Raw genomic sequence first — 16,687 nt, 5'->3', positions numbered from 1 at the left:
GTCGTTGAATCCCTTTTCCTACTCCCTTTTTTCCATACTTAGCCCCAACTTCATGCAGTTCCAACTTAATTTACACCCTTGATTTTCAATAATCATATCTAGATATGACTGTTCGAGTTTAGGCTATATTACCTTCTAAGCTATTCCAAGTATTTGAGCAACTATATGGAAAACTACTTCACATCATCTAGACGTGTGTGTAAGAGTGAGTGTGCGTGCTCCAGATTACTGCGTCACGTTGCGAACTAGCATGAGTCACTAATTAAGAATTAGCTTTCACCATATTTTAACGATTAACATTTAGAAATTACACTTCCCACCAGATGTGTACATTTCTTTCGCATTTTCTTATCAGGAAAAATCCTGATAAGAAAAATAGAAAATATCAAGAAGTTGAATAATTGTCAGAATGCTGTCATATTCAATATATACACACACACATACACACACACACACACACACACACACACACACACACACACACACACACATATATATATATATATATATATATATATATATATATATATATATATCTGTGTGTGTGTGTAATCTTTACTGCAACTTTTTGCCAATAATCTTATTAATTTATCTATTGATTAATTCGTTAATCAATTAATCAATCAATTTTATTGTTTATATAATTATTCATTTATTTATCCATTTATCTATTCATTTGTTTATTTATTTATTCATGTGTATTTGTTAAAATTTCTGGCGATTTTTCCCTTATTATTGTACATTCTTTTTATCTCGATCTCTTCATTTGCACAATAACCAACGGCGGTAGATTGTCCACAATGAAAGAAGCATTTGTAAAATAGTCCATGAAATGATTCTTGATTTCCCTGAGATGGCTATTCCTCCAAATTTACTCTTTTCTAAACAACTGTCACAGATAAGCGTCTCCTGACGTAAGATCCCCCAAGTGATTTGGCTTCTTGGCACTCTGTGGGACCACACCTGTATCTCCCTTCACTCCACCAACCTCCCAGCCCCCTCCCCCAAGCTCCCAACACTAATAATTGCTAATGCTGGCATCCCATTAACCCAGCAACACCGGATGGCCTAAGCGTCGCATCCGAGTCGTGGATGAAAGCGTCCAACTCTAAGGGGTACGGCGTGGTGGTGGTGGGGGTGGGGGGGGCACCAGCAGATGTTGAGAATTTTTAGAAGACTTAGCCTGACTAATTGGGGTGGAACGAGGGGAATTGGGGGGTGGGTCTCCCTTCCTGGTTTATTTCCCTTCCACGAATAGGTAATGGCTTGCTTTGATTCTAAATAAATAAATAGATGAATAGGCAGTTGCAAATGATGTAAATAAATGAATAAATGGAAGGTTAATATATAGATAAATAGATAAATGCATAGATGAATGAATAAACGAATAGAATATTAGATAAATAGATAAGCAAATAAGTTAACAAATCAATTAAATAGATAATGAATGAATGAAATTAATAAATCAGTAAATGAATAAATGATTAGGTATGTAAATAAAATAGATCAAAGAGAATCAACGTCATGTCAACGGTTCAAGAATAATATTGCAGAAATTGATAAGTAATCACGGATAGTCAACCAAGAAAATAAAGTGGTATTTATTTGCAAGGCAGTTCGGATGCAGCCATACAAGATCATTCACATTACATGTCTCTTCTTCGAAGTCGGGAAGTGACAAAGAAAGAGAAGGTAGGGTAGAATTCTACATTTGCGTTTAAATTCCACTTCGTATGTACTTGTTCACTATACTCTATACTTGATAATTACAGAGGGAATTCGAATTTCTAAGTATATCGGCAGAAACTTGTCCAGATTTAATCTATTTAAAAAAAAAAAATCACTAATGTAAATTCCTGCGGCGAGAATGTATTACCAGTGTCGATATTTCTGTACGAAATGTCTGAATATTCTTTTCTATTTATGAAGACAATTATTCTGCACTGTATTGTATATTTCTTGTAATTTGAATATTATGTTAAATAGCACGTTAAAATGTGTTTATTTCGTGTGCTTTAACACAATGGTAACGATTGAAATGTCAACAAAGACGACATATTTCGGAGATAAGCTGTCAAGAAGAATCAAATGCATCGTTTAAAATGTATTCCACGCCAAATGTAAGCTCAAATACATACAACTAATAATATTGTTTATGAAATATTTAAGTATAGGCCTGCAAACACATTCTTAGAATACTTGTATCGAGATATCAGATATGCGAGTGCAATGAAGATTTCAATGCATTTCCATAAAAGCCTGCCGATTCAATGTCACGTATGTTCAAATTGAAAATGTTTCAGTGTACAAGTAGGCCTATCTATACTTCTTTATTACCCTGAAATTGATCAGGAACTAGCATTTTGGGGGCTAGGAGAAGCAGTGTGATTTTTTTTTCTTTATCATTTGGAAGACTGAATAAGTAGATGAGGAAATTTTCAGTTATTACGGTAGGGACTATTTGTCTAGTAGTCCGGAATTAAATAGTTTGTCTTATGTAGCTGTAGTTGAGGTGTATCCACAGAAATCTTCGTAAGGTAAAATATCAGTCACCATGAAGTGGGCAATATTTCAAATAAAGATTTATTTTTTTGGTGGTGACCGTTGTGAGTCCCACGTCATAAATACGATCACACAGAAAACGTTGCCTCAGAAAAATAAGTAATTAGATAATTAAGTAAATGAAATAAGTAACTAAATAAACGAACGAATAATGTTGTTGAAGGTATCCAAACAAATTTCAGGCATATGATGAGGTTTGTTCGTGTGTATTTTACTGATATAAGTGTATGTTCAGAATAAGTAAATTTCCTAGAATAAGACCGTTTACGATTTTTGATAGTCCACATTTCAATGTCAGAGGAAATTATTTACATCTTACATACATACATACATACATATACCAAGGCTTTTTCCCCCTTACAAGGGAGGTAGCCAAAAAGGAAAAGGCATAAAATCATTCCCACCCATTCCATCCCTGAATACACTCCACACCCCTCCACCCTCCCTCTCATCTTAGCACCTCCTGGATGACGGGTCATCCCTGCACCTTGTCCACTGCCCTGGGTCAGAAGCAGTGTCGCAAGACACAGCACATCCACAGCAAGGCCGCTTCATTAAATCGGCGACCCCCCTCTCCGTCCCCCCATGCATAAAGGAGAAGACGGGGAGAAATCCCTTCGGGCTGCGTCAAAATTTGCTCACACATACTACCTCACCCCCATCCCCCCGCCCATTCCACCTCATGCATCACAACATCATCCATATACAACCATTCTCCATTCACCCCTGCCTTCTGTCCTCTCCCGTCCTTCCTCAACAGACATTCCCCTCTTCCCCAAAGCCCCCTTCACCCCATCCATCCACCTCATCCTAGGACGTCCCTTCATGTTCACTCCCTCCACATCTGCCTTCCATACCTCTTTTACTAGTCTTTCTTCACTCATTCTTTCCATGTGTCCAAACCATCCTAATACTCTTTCATCAACCCTATCTCCCAACCCCCTTTCCACCCCTGTTCTCCTCCTCACCTCCTATTTAAATCTTAGTGTTGGAAATTGACTGTGCTGAGATCACAAATACTGAGAAACGATTTTTGTTTATAAGGATCTTAAGAAACAGACTGCTAATTTGATCGTGTCAAAAATAGGAAGCATCATACATGGAAAGCTTTTGCCAAGAATGTACGTGTTTGAAAACAACAAACACGCCATTTCGATTTTCTATTTCATCTGTAATCGACCGTGTTCAAGTATTATATACGAGTAAGGCAAACGAAGTCAAATATGTTTTTTAAAATGATAACGCTGTTATTCTCTAGTAGGCATGAAAAATTATTTTAAAAAGATGACGCGAATGTCAATTATAATGAAAATATTTGCCCTCCTTTTCCGGCACCATTTTGCACCATTTCCAACATTTTCATCGTTATTTTGTAACTCCATTATACCACTCATAATGCTTGTAACATTATACGTTTTGTCATGAATTGGAATTGTTTTACGACTTTCAATATATATCGCTTCGCTAGTAAATAAACGAATAAATGGACTGGCAAAATCAGAGTGTGGTCAAACTGCATAACTGCCAATGTTATTTTAGTCTGGCTCACCCCAGGAGACTTTATTCCGTTTCATATAATATTCGCCGTCTGTTTCCATGGCAACAGGGGGCCCAGGGAGCGAGGGTCGCACCTTGAAAACCTTCTGCAAGCCTTGGCGAACGCTATCATTACAAAATAACACTTTACTTGTGTGTCTTTTTAATCTGTTTTACCTTTTCATCTACAAATGTAGCTGTAATTTTCATAAAAACACCGAATAAAGTAAGTCAACTTATTACTTTAGAATTGCACTTTGTGTCGTAAGAAAAATAGGTGCGTGATATAGCGTGACTATAGCGTGAGGTCTATCACACTATAGCGTGAGATTTACCGGCCGCACCGAAAAATAAGACCCACAACAGACTCGTTTCTTCAAATAGATTCGATCTAATATATACTATTTAGATAAAAAGGCTCCGATTTTTACTTAATCATATTTATTTTTATATCCTTAAACGCGTGTTCTTTATTACATAGATGAATGAATAGAAATGCTTTTAGCTAATGCTTTGTAAAGCAAAGAAAAATCACGTGACTTGGGAGTGCGACATGACGTCATTACTTCGAGGAAGACTGCACCACAACACTTAGTCTTCCCCACATGTACGGGGATGTCCCAAACAATTCAAGTGTGTTACTTTGTACCAACGTGCTGAAATACAACAGAAACATACCAGAATTACTCTGAAACACACCAGCGAACAAGTAGGTAATGATATAAAGATGCGATTGTGACCGTTTTTTTTTTTTTTTTGTTTCAAAATAGTTGGAGATGCTTGCGTGCAGTGATACCGTCATATAAATCAATTCTTTTTCAGATCCTTCGCTACCCACAGGCAATGCAGTCACGTGATCAACTGATACTGTGACTTCACACCATGTTTTTTTTTTTTATTAATTTCTTTTTATTCTTATTCTTTTTTGTTGCGTGACTGTTTTATCCAAAATATCTGCATCATCAAAATATTCTTTTTCAGACAGGAAATGTTTCATGATAGTCATATGACGAGGCAGAATTTGACTACATATTGGATGCCCCTGAGCAGTCTCGTGAAAAGATGGACTAGGGCACGTGACTAAGAGGAGGAGGAGGGTGGGGGAGGGGAGGGGGGATGAGGAAGAATCTGAGTATTTTTTCATTCTTTTAATTATCTTTATTCTAATTTATGTTTTCTAAATAATATCATAAATCAATCAGAGTTGTAGGACGAATGTGTTCTAACTTTACTGGAGTTCCTCAGGGTTCTGTTTTGGGACCCCTCCTCTTCACGATGTTTGTGTCTGATGTTCCCGATCTCCTTAAGAACTATATATCCATGTTTGCAGATGACACAAAAATCTATCAAGTAATAGAAGTACTCGACAACAGCAATCTCCAGGAAGATCTCGTAAGACTGGAATCATGGGCGCAGAAAATGCAGATGATGTTTCATCCACGAGAAATGTAAGATCATGCATTTGGGAACAAACAACCCACTACATGAATATACAATGAATGGATCTGATGGATCACCACACACGCTGGTGTCAGTGGAGGAAGAAAGGGATCACGGTGGATCAGCGGCTGCAATTCTGAAGCCATATTCAAGCACAGGTCAGCAAGGGCAACAGGGTACTTGGAGCAATCAAACACACTTTTACGGCCATGGACAAAACCGCCTTCCTCCACCTGTACAAAAGCCTAGTTCGCCCTCACCTGGAGTATGCCTCGGTAATTTGGTCCCCAAAGATGAAAAGAGACAAGGATGCACTTGGAAGAGTACAGAGACGGGCAACAAGATTGGTTACAGGACTGTCTCACTTATCCTACTCAGAGCGACTTGCTAGTCTTCAACTCCCAACACTCCAGTTTAGAAGGCATAGAGCGGACCTTATACAAGCTTTCAAGATTATGAAGAACATTGATCAGGTAGGCTACAGGAGGGAATACAACAGCTGTGGAAGAGCGATGTTCAAGCCAACACTTGTTACAGCGACCAGAGGTCACAACTTAAAGCTACAATTACAACACCAAACTAGCTACAGAAAAAAACTTCCTACCTGCAAGAATTACAGAACCATGGAACAAGCTGAGCCAAGAAACCATTAGTGCCAAAACCGTAGAATCTTTTAAAAGTAAAATCGCGAAAGAATTGTCTACTAGAGAAGACCTCTACAAGTAACACCACTACAGCGTCCAACCTTGGTATGTGGTCTTATTACCCTTCGGGGTACCTAGTGGCCAATACTAAAGGTAATTACTAAAGGAAATTACTGGAAGTGAAATGAACTCGATGTTGGCATCATCGACTGAAAGAAAATGGTGTTCATGTATTTGAATCGACCGGGTAAGACCGTTTTGTAGAAACCAGTAATAGAATCTGCCAAGAGCGTCGTCGTTTTCTACTGAGTCTGAATAAAATAATCTGCGGATCAATAAAGTATGTGTGTTTGATAACATATATATGTGTATTTGATAACGTGTGTGATTAATAACGTATATGTGTGTTCAATAACGTGTATATGTTAACGTATGTCTTCAATAACGTGTACAAGTGTTCAATAACATACACCAGGACCGAACATGTACAACTTGCCATCAATCCTTTCTCTGTGGAGGGTTTGTTTCCCTCTTTCCTCAACTGAATAAAATCACCTGGCGACAGCACGAATGTAGAACTCGGCCGAAATGTATTACCCAATCCTGACTACTTCCTGGTACTCCATTTTTTCTTCTTAAGCTTAGGAGCGTTACTTGGCTCCTGTGCAGCTTGCCCAGCTGTCCATACCAGCTGCAAGCCTTCTTTGTTGGTATCTCTCGAATTAACGCTGTTGGTGTGGTAGATTAGATATATATATGTATATATATATATATATATATATATATATATATATATATATATATATATATATAGACTAAAGTATTACAGGGCAGTAGGTCTCGAATCAACGCTGTTGGTGTGGTAAAGTAGAATAATATATATATATATATATATATATATATATATATATATATATATATATATATATATATATATATATGCATGAGAAATCACATAAACTCGTGATTCTAAATATGCGGAAAAACCACTTATTTTTTTCCTCTTTGTTTTTTCCTCATATATATATATATATATATATATATATATATATATATATATATATATATATATGTATATATATATATATATATATATATATATATATATATATATATATATATATATATATATATATATATGCACAGTTGTATCTCGAATTAACGCTGTTGGTGTGGTAAAGTAGAATGATATATATATATATATATATATATATATATATATATATATATATATATATATATATATATATATATATATATATATATATATATATATATATATATATATATATATACACATATATATAAATAGACTGAAGTATTACAGGGCAGTAGGTCTCCGCCGGGGGTCTGTAGGCTGCCCCCCCCCTACCCCCAGCCACCGGCCCCCCGGGGGTGGTGGCGGGGAGGGGGAAGGGATGACTTAAATGACCCACAAACCAGAGGCTAGTGTCCTTTAGTGGATATTTATCGATTCAATTTAGTGTTGGCGTGATCTTCTGTAGGCTAAAGAACAGCAGTGCATAACTACGAGTCTTATATGACAGTAGCCTTTTTGTTTTACCCTTTCTCGCCTCTGGAGGAGGGGGAGGGGAGGCCCACGCCACGTGACACGACAGATCGGCCTAGTGACAGCCGGAATAAGACGATGTCCCCCCCTCCCCCCTTCTGACATCAAAAGGATGACTAATGCCACCTGAAAAAAATAAAACGAGATCTTGTCTTTTATTCGTGCCTGGGTCGTTGATCAACGCTTCCTTAAAGCGGAAACCGGTTTTAACTGGTTCGGGTCACTTTAACCAGATAGTATTTCTGTCCTGCCTCGTGCATTGGAGTGCAGGCCGGATGGTCCTGTAGACCAAGAGGTTATCAACCTCTGTAGGTCGTGTATCTTATGAATTGCTGTTCTTCGGTATACTGAGGAGACATACCCAACACTGAATAGAATCGTCCTGCATCCACTAAATCCCACTAGATTTTGATTAGTGGTTCCACTAGTAGTGCTAGTGATACCTTGAAGATTCCAGTGGTGTAATTCCTCAATCACTTACGTGAGTGTTATGCCATCTCCCACCCACCCTTTGATCGAGGAAGTTGACGCTTGCTCCATCAGATGGGCAGGACGTATGTATAGTCACGCTAGTACCACGGTTTTCGAATTTTGATTATTTTTCTTTGTGCACGGGCTTCAGAGGACATACTCTCACCGAACAAGAATTAAGCTGAGCCTAATCAGGTGACATCGAGGCTCGACGAACATTGCACAAAATTCTCGGGATGAAAATATATCACCTCCTAGTATACCCATCCCCATACACCTCCCCACCCTTCAGTTCTCCCCTTTCTCCACCCCAACCTCCTTTCTTCCACCCAACTCACACAAACAGGTTCTCTTGGCACCATCGGCCACGGCGTCCCTGCCTTGGGGGCCGAACAAGCGCATCTCGCGGGTCGCTGCTATTTTGGCCGTTGGGGGTGGGGGGCGGGGGGGGGGGTGAGACCTCCTCCCCACACCTACACCCCCCCTTCAGAACACGAAGCAAGATCGTGGTCGCTCCCGGGTCAGCCGGTCATGGTGGCATTCCCTCTTTGGTTCTTCACAAACAAGGGCAGTGCCGCTCGGTAGGCACTGACATTGGACGCCTGAGTGGGCCTAGCTCCTTTAACACGGGGTACTTCTCTCAGGTGAATAAAACTACCTGGCGACAGCCTGAGGTATACATAAATGATCAATACCACATATCTTATGTATTTTTAATACCCAGTACCTCCAGGGTCAGATAGACCAACATCCCTGTACACATGCCGATCATGTAAAGATCGTGGTGATCGGGTAATTAATGCGTTCAGCTCACGTCTGGTATTGCCACAACAGAATTTCTGAAAGAATACAGGGTGAGAAGATGTTTGTACAGAATCAAGACAATGGACGTCGGGTCACTGTTCACAAAAGTACATTTCGGGAGGCGGACGAGGAAAGAAACACCCGTTATTCATCTTTTCCTCAGAAGGAGGAAGAAAATCTATTCTCTCCGCTTGCCGCGTTGTCTCCCTCCACGCCCCTAGGGGATCCTTTCCAGCGGAGCGAGCGGGCACCCCACATTCCGGGTCCCGCCGTCGTGACGTCAGCACCCTCTGTAGGTCTATTCGTGTTGCAATGCCTTGGAATCAGTGATAGGTACTACAGTGGTCGGATGTTTGCGATGTAGTAAGTTTACGACGAGGTCGTAACGTGACTCTTTATTCACATCGAAAGCCTACTACCTCCACCCAGAGATGGGTAAGACGCCCATTGCTGCATAGAAAACGGCGTCAGGGGCTGCAGGACTTGGGATAGTGGTGGCGATTGTACATCGTGACCGTGACCCGCGTTCGTGGACAAGAGTTCCTCCTGCAGGAGTTGATTTCGCAGGGTCCTCCCGTGGCTCCTCGAGAGGCGCTATCGAGGATGCCCCTGGCACGGTGCCTCAGGGTGCCGCGAGGCGCCAGGACGATGGCGGTGCCTCTGCTTCTCCTGCTGTTGGTGGTCCCTCTCGTTCCGCTTCTCCTGACGAAGGAGCTGTCGAGAAGAGTCGTTTTCCCTGGGTCTGGTCCTCTGGCTCACACAGAAGGGCAAGGAGGAGATCGTTTGAGTGTGGCGCCCTTTGGTGGAGGCGGGATTGAGTACCTGGACGTCCCTTGGACCAGTGACCCTCCGCCGCAGCCGGTCAACGTCTTCTCTCCTGAAGGCGGGGTGAGGTGGTCTTGGGTTGTTACTCGTACCTGACAGGGAGCAGTTCCGTGTGTGTGTGTGTGTGTGTGTGTGTGTGTGTGTGTGTGTGTGTGTTGTTGTTGTTCTTGGATGCGCATAATTACAAATAAACTACAGTATGCACTGGATGGAAAATGCATTAAGTAATGTCGTATTTGAGTTATGACAATTCAAATATAAATGGAGTGCTGGGTTTTGCACTGCTTTTAGCCCATCAACTAAAACTGTAGTATTTCATTTAAGATTATATTGTACAATTGTTTATTTGCTTATTTATTTGTTTATTTATTTATGTATTGAGAAATGTAATATTGCCACCCATGGTGTCGTGGCGACCATAACGAATGGGGTTTGATAGAAATATGTTCATTGAATAATTATATCAACTATTAATGACCAACCTCCTGGTTTGGTCTGTTCCTCTTCCGGCGATGACGTCACACTTGGTATTGTATTTCACAAATGAGACAAAGTTTTGTAAGCTTATGAAAATAAATAGTGTCTCTCCTGACATTTTCTCATTGCTTATTTAATATATCTCGTGTATATGTGTATATATATATATATATATATATATATATATATATATATATATATATTTATATATATATATATATATATATATATATATGCTTAAAAGTGGCAGTCTGCCGACAAGATTGACTAGATAAACACCATGGTACAAATAAAGGCTCCGTCCTCATATGGTGTTCATATATATATATATATCAACATTTTGCCTGGGTATGAGTATTTCGTGTGTACAGGGAATTTATTTAAATTAAAAGTTTCTTTTCCAGTCTGAAAAATCCGTTGTGAAAGGCGACGCTTTGAAATCGGCGTTGGACACACCAACTACGTCATGTCGTCGATTGCTGAATCTGGGCGGAAGGCTCGGAAGATACAACTGCTCTTCCTGCCACTCCTGCAGCATCGACGGAGATAAGGATGTCTGCTTCGACGAGGACGTAAGGCCGAGGCCAAAAGACTGTATAGTGTACTCCTTCGGGATTGCCAAAGAGCTGTCTTTTGACAAAGCGATGAATCTTTATAATTGTCGAGTGTTTGCATTCGACATGTCGACGGCCGATTGGACCCACATGCATGTCATGAACGATTTACATTATCTATCCCTTGGCTTGGGACAAGATGACGAAGTGGTGAGTGCTTGCTTGTTTGAGAGCGTAAGGAAAATGAATTAAGATTTGGACATTAAGCATTGCTAAAATGTGTTTAAAAGCATAGATACCTCCATATGTGTGTGTGTGCATTTTGAAGGTGTGTGTAACTACACCAGAGACATATTATTAAGGTCTTTGAGATTTACTGATTAATTTTTTATTAAATTAAGGCAATGGCTGCTCCTATTCCTTCTTGCTCCTTCACTTCCACCATCCCTCACCTCCACCACTCACCACCACCATCATCACTAGCCATTACCACCACCACCATCATCATCACTCACCTCCACTCACCACCATCATCACTAGCCATTACCACCACCACCATCATCATCACTCACCTCCACTCACCACCATCATCGCTCACCACCTCAGCATTACCGTCATCATCATTAACTTCCACCACCATTCACCACCACCTCACTCACCACCACCTCACTCACTCATCACCGCCTCACTCACTCACCACCACTTCACTCACCACCTCACTCACTCACCCACCACCCCACAAACCACCACACACTCACTCACCACCTCACTCACTCACCACCCCACTCACTCACTCACTCACCACCTCACTCACCACCTCACTCACTCACTCACCACCACCTCACTCACCAGGTAAAGTACAAATACGCGTACAACACGACGGGGATGCACCTGGCCTCGAGGGCGACACTGAGGTCGCTGGCCTCCCTCAGGGAGATCCTGGACCACAGCCACCGCGCCATCGACATTCTCAAGGTGGACATCGAGAACTCCGAGTGGGAGGTCTTGGAGAACCTCCTTGACCTCCCGGAGGAGGAAGAGGAGGAGGCCCCGGGCCTGCGAGGCGTCAAGCAGATCGCCATTGAGGTGAGAAAGTTCCCTCCACCCCCACCCACACGGACCAGGGTCACGTAGCATGCCTTTATTATAAAAGGGGGGGGGGTCTCGCCTTTCCGTTTCAGAGATGATTGATGCTGATTTTTAATTTTTTATCATTCTTCTTTCTGTCGCCGCCGTCCCCCCCGTAAGGATTATCACACTGAGCTATCTTTCCTCCAACCTTCGATTAATTGGCGAATCACTCACCTCCAGTAGTTTTTCCGCCGTGAAATAACTGTGGCAAACTATTGTGTTGCTTCTGGCTGCAAATTTGCTGCAACAGTGAGGGAAAATAGCCCAATATGATAACGCATTTGAATCTTTCCTCTACCACTTGACGACAGACAGAATGAAATATGTAAACGACATCGTCACAGCGTAGGGGTTGCTGAAACGAGTCTATACTTGAAAAGCAGTCTATTTATCTATTAACTTATTTATTCTTTCATGATTATTTCCATCAAATTCGCTGGGATCTTGGTTCTATGTATTATGCTCCAGCTCTCTCTAATGGGGCTGTGACTTCTTTCACACAAACACTGTCTTATGCACATAAGTTCTTGTTCAAGGGGTACAGTAACGGCATGCCAGGCCAGTGAGGGCCCTGTATTTTGTGGCAAATGTGGAGGTCGGTAATTACATGGACAAACAAACAGACTTATTGGTCCTAACATGGATGTTTCGGCACCTAATCTAGCATTAATAATATTATTACTATTTTTCCCTTTTCTTTTCTTTTTTCCCTTTAATATATGTATAAGTAGATAATCCTTGTTGGGGTTTGTTACATAGTAAATGTCGATTTTTTTTTTTTTTTTCTGTAGGAGATGCCTTGACGATTTTGTAATTAATTTTCTATTCATTCATCTGTATTTATTCATTTATTTGCTTGTACATTATATTCCGCCCTATGACAACGACAGCTTCACTTAGAAGACCTAAATGAAGTGACGCTGGAGGAGCAAGAGAAAGCAGCGCAGCGCTTGCAAGCAATACTGACCAAACTCAAGCGACGACACTTCCACCTAGCGGCCACGCGACTAAACACCGTTTCGCAGGTGAGGCAAGAACGCACAGACTGTTGTCGTTTTGCAAGTTATGTTTCGTTTTAATATCAATGTACGTTTCACAGAGTTAAAAAAATATATATGTTGATGGAATTTTTTCTTACTGTAAGGCACCGAAATGATTAGTATTTTTATGGGTAAAAGTCGTTCTAAATTTGCAACAATGATGCGTCGATGTTGTCGCCTACGTGACTAGTGGCACGACTCGAGAGCATTCAATTTGGGCATAAGGCGTTGCTTAGTTACTCCAAGAAGCGACACAAAATGGTGACGATAATTATAATAGTCATCATCATCATTATCATCATCGCCGTTGGGTGATTTGATCCATCCTCCTGGTGTTCCCTCCGGTAGGGAGGCGGGGGGGGGGGGGAAGGGCCATCCCACCGGAAAACGTGACTACAAAACCTCCCCTCCCCTCCCCACACCACCCCCACCCCTACCCCCACCCCAGACACTCCGCCGCTGGCTGTCAAAGGTTCTTAAAATAGGAAAGGTATTCATAATGTTCTGGGGCTTGGCAAGCGACGACGAGGCACACCGGCATACATTACGCCTATAACCGGAAAATTATGCGCGCGCATGCACGCACAACACCTAGTTTATATTTATCACTTCTGGTTGTTATTCCTGCACACATATATACTTGTGTGTGTGTGTGTGTGTGTGTGTGTGTGTGTGTGTGTGTGTGTGTGTGTGTGTGTGTGTGTGTGTGTGTGTGTGTGTGTGTGTGTGACTATATGTACATGTCAACGTTGATATTATTGTATTGCAGAAATATGTCCTGGTCGGAGACACGATTTTGCCGCTCTACCGGGAGTCCCTCTACCTGTACAGGCCTCCCCGGTAGTCAAGGAGGACCTGGAAGTTCTACTTCTCCGTCTTCGTCTTCTACTTCTTCGCCTTCGCCTTCTACTTCGTCGGGTGTCCAAGGCTCCTTCTTAGCGAACTTCAGGATCCCGAAGGTCAACAGCATGGGCCCACGGCGTCTCAGTGACGTCATTAAAAAGTGACGTCATATTGGTAAGTCGATGACGTCAGTGTGACGTCACAGAAATAGAAAGACACTCGTGCCTTGTTTTCCTTAAGTATCGAGGCCCTAAAGTCGTCAAGGGACCCTGGGGCATTGGTAGAACCATCCTGTCGACGGTGTGGCACTATGAAGCCAACCGTGCCACGTCTGAAGTCCAATGGATTCGACGAGTAAAGTGACGCATTGTTAGTGTCCCAGATGCCAGACGATTGTGTTAAACATATTAGAGAAAGTTTTTTTTTTTTTTTTTTTTTTTTTTTTTGGGGGGGGTCCCCTCAGCGCGCCAAGAAAGAGCGAGCACCCCACGGCGTTCCACGAACTGAAGATTCAATAATTTCAATTGTTGTTGCCAATCTTACGTTTCTGAGCTCCTCTGTTGTCGTATTTCTCTATATTAGAGCTTCTGTATTATGTGTATCTCTGTATTCTGATTTACATTTGTGTGTATCTGTGTTGTATGTATTTTGTGTATTTGTATTGTAGTCCCTATATTGTATTGTCTGTATTTATCGTAATCTTAGTGTATGTATGTCTCTGTGTTTATTACAGTTTACATTGTGTGTATTTATTTGTATTGCATACTCCGTTTTGTCTGTATTTCTCTATATTATGATCCGTGTAACCACACTGTACCCGACGATATTCTCAGAGGCCATTGGCACAGTAGGAAAAGTCTTTGAATGGATTAGAACATAGATTAATGGCAGAAAACAGCGGGTCACCATTAACGGTGTCAAATCTAAATGAAGTAATGTTAGTAGTGGAGTTCCCCAGGGCTCAGTTTTGGGTCCGTTATTGTCCATTATGTACATAAAAGATCCCTTATTGTTCATTATGTACATTAAAGATTTGGACAATGGGATTGATAGTGATGTTATTAACCCATTAAACTCCGATGACAAGATTCTTGTCATTTGGTCAAATAAAACAAAAAATCATAAAACACCAAAATGTTTGATCAAACACCAGAAAAATATGACGTCAGTCCGCGCGTCGCTCGCGAGCGAAGCGCGGACTTGCGTCAAATTTTTCTGGTTGGTCAAACATTTTTGGGTTTTTTGATTTTTTGTTTTATTTGAACAAATGACAAGAATCTTGTCATCGGAGTTTAATGGGTTAAGTTTGCAGGTGGCATTAAAATAGGACGTCATGTCCGGTCCAGGGAAGATACTGGGATACTGCAGCAGGAACTTGATAAATTGTATGGTTGGTGAAATAGCAAATGGACTTCAATATCCCAAAGTAAAGCGTGTTAGATGTAGGGTTACACAACACAGTTAACAGGTATAGATTAGGTAATGCCATAGAAAAAATATGAAATATAGACTTAGGTGTGTTAGTGAGTCCGGACCTTAAATCCAGGAAACTGTACATTGTTGCCAGGAATAGGGGTAACCGGGTGTTAGGTTTATGCTAGGACCGTTACAAACAAAAGTGCAGAGGTCATAGTAAACTTTATTACCTTATACTCTCTGGAGAGACGAAGAGTGCGGGGTGATTTAATAAAGGTATTCAAATGGGTCAAGAACGATGCAGGCAAGGTCATCATATTAAGACAGTAAGGCAGGACTCGTAGTAATGTATTTGAATTGGAGAATTTTAGGTTTAAGAAGGAAATAGGCAAGAATTGATTTACCAGCAGAGTGCTTAACGAATGAAATAGACTTAGTAACCATGTAGTGAGCGATTAAACAATTGGTTGCTTTAAGAGAAGATTAGTTAAGTTTAATGGATAAGGATGACAGGTGGCAATGGACATGGAACTGCCTAGTGTAGGCCTTATGGTCTCTTGCAATCTCCATTCTTATGTTGTTCTGTTTTTATTTAGAACTAAAGGTCGTCTTCGTCGCTGGATAGAAAAGGAATTGTTCAGTTCGTCTTAAAAAAGAGTAATGATAATGAATAAATTTAATGAAATAAAAAATGGCTTTCGTCAATAAGAAGCTGATCAAAACACAAACAGCTGTCAATTCTAATTTCATGTGTATAGATAAATGCTGCCAACGTTTATGAACATGAACACACAAACGCACACACATACAAATCTGCTTTTCGACTTTATAGTCATGTATCTTCGTACGCCACTTGCTAAGTGCTCGCCTTTCCCCACCCTCAAACGCCAGTCATCTTGTACTCTCCTTTAGTGCATAAGCTTCCATCGGCTTGTTTGGTGCTTGTTTTCGTTTACATTTGTTATTATATATTTTCATTTAGGAAACCATTCCTCTTGTATTCTTTCCCTTGTGTTCAAGACGTCGCAACGGGCACACGATCTTACCAAGCTGGATGAAGTAACTATGGTGAGGTGAACGGTCTGCTCCCCATGAACTCTTGGATCCCTCTCATCTTGGATCAGGAGCCGGGAGTAGATGTTGATGGCAGGTGCGAGGTTGAGTGCGACTCAGGGGGAAAGGATAGAAGGGCTAGTAAACTGCATTCCACAACAACAACAAAGGGAATGGCACGAAAATCAAATTTGACTGAACACAAGGTCGGAGCACAGTCGTTAAGTCGTGATCGAAGGAGCTCAACGAAAGAGGAAGGTGAGAGGACCAGATATGAGAAGCAAATGCAGCTTTTGATTAAAGAAAACAACTAAATTGGGC

The 16,687-nt window shown here is 41.1% G+C and overlaps 1 protein-coding gene across 2 annotated transcripts; it reads left to right on the top strand.

The window, feature by feature from the left end:
• Positions 1-8,938: 8,938 nt before the first annotated feature.
• LOC143028187 (uncharacterized) lies at positions 8,939-14,995 on the top strand. 2 transcript variants are annotated; one of them, XM_076189956.1, is made up of 5 exons: positions 8,939-9,915; positions 10,734-10,901; positions 11,736-11,969; positions 12,905-13,039; positions 13,824-14,995. In XM_076189956.1, the coding sequence occupies exons 1-5, from the start codon at positions 9,631-9,633 to the stop codon at positions 13,896-13,898; spliced, it is 897 nt and encodes a 298-aa protein (XP_076046071.1). In that variant the 5' UTR covers positions 8,939-9,630; the 3' UTR covers positions 13,899-14,995. The 2 variants fall into 2 exon arrangements, with proteins under 2 accessions (XP_076046071.1, XP_076046070.1); XM_076189955.1 differs by having other exon boundaries at positions 8,943-9,915; positions 10,734-11,093; positions 13,824-14,994.
• The last annotated feature ends 1,692 nt before the right edge of the window (positions 14,996-16,687 follow it).

Source organism: Oratosquilla oratoria, chromosome 9 (genome assembly GCF_046742065.1).
Source record: "Oratosquilla oratoria isolate Oo_2021 chromosome 9, ASM4674206v1, whole genome shotgun sequence".
NCBI classification, from domain to species: domain Eukaryota; kingdom Metazoa; phylum Arthropoda; class Malacostraca; order Stomatopoda; family Squillidae; genus Oratosquilla; species Oratosquilla oratoria.
Note: the sequence above shows the minus strand (reverse complement) of the source record. Positions and strands in the feature narration are given on the sequence as shown.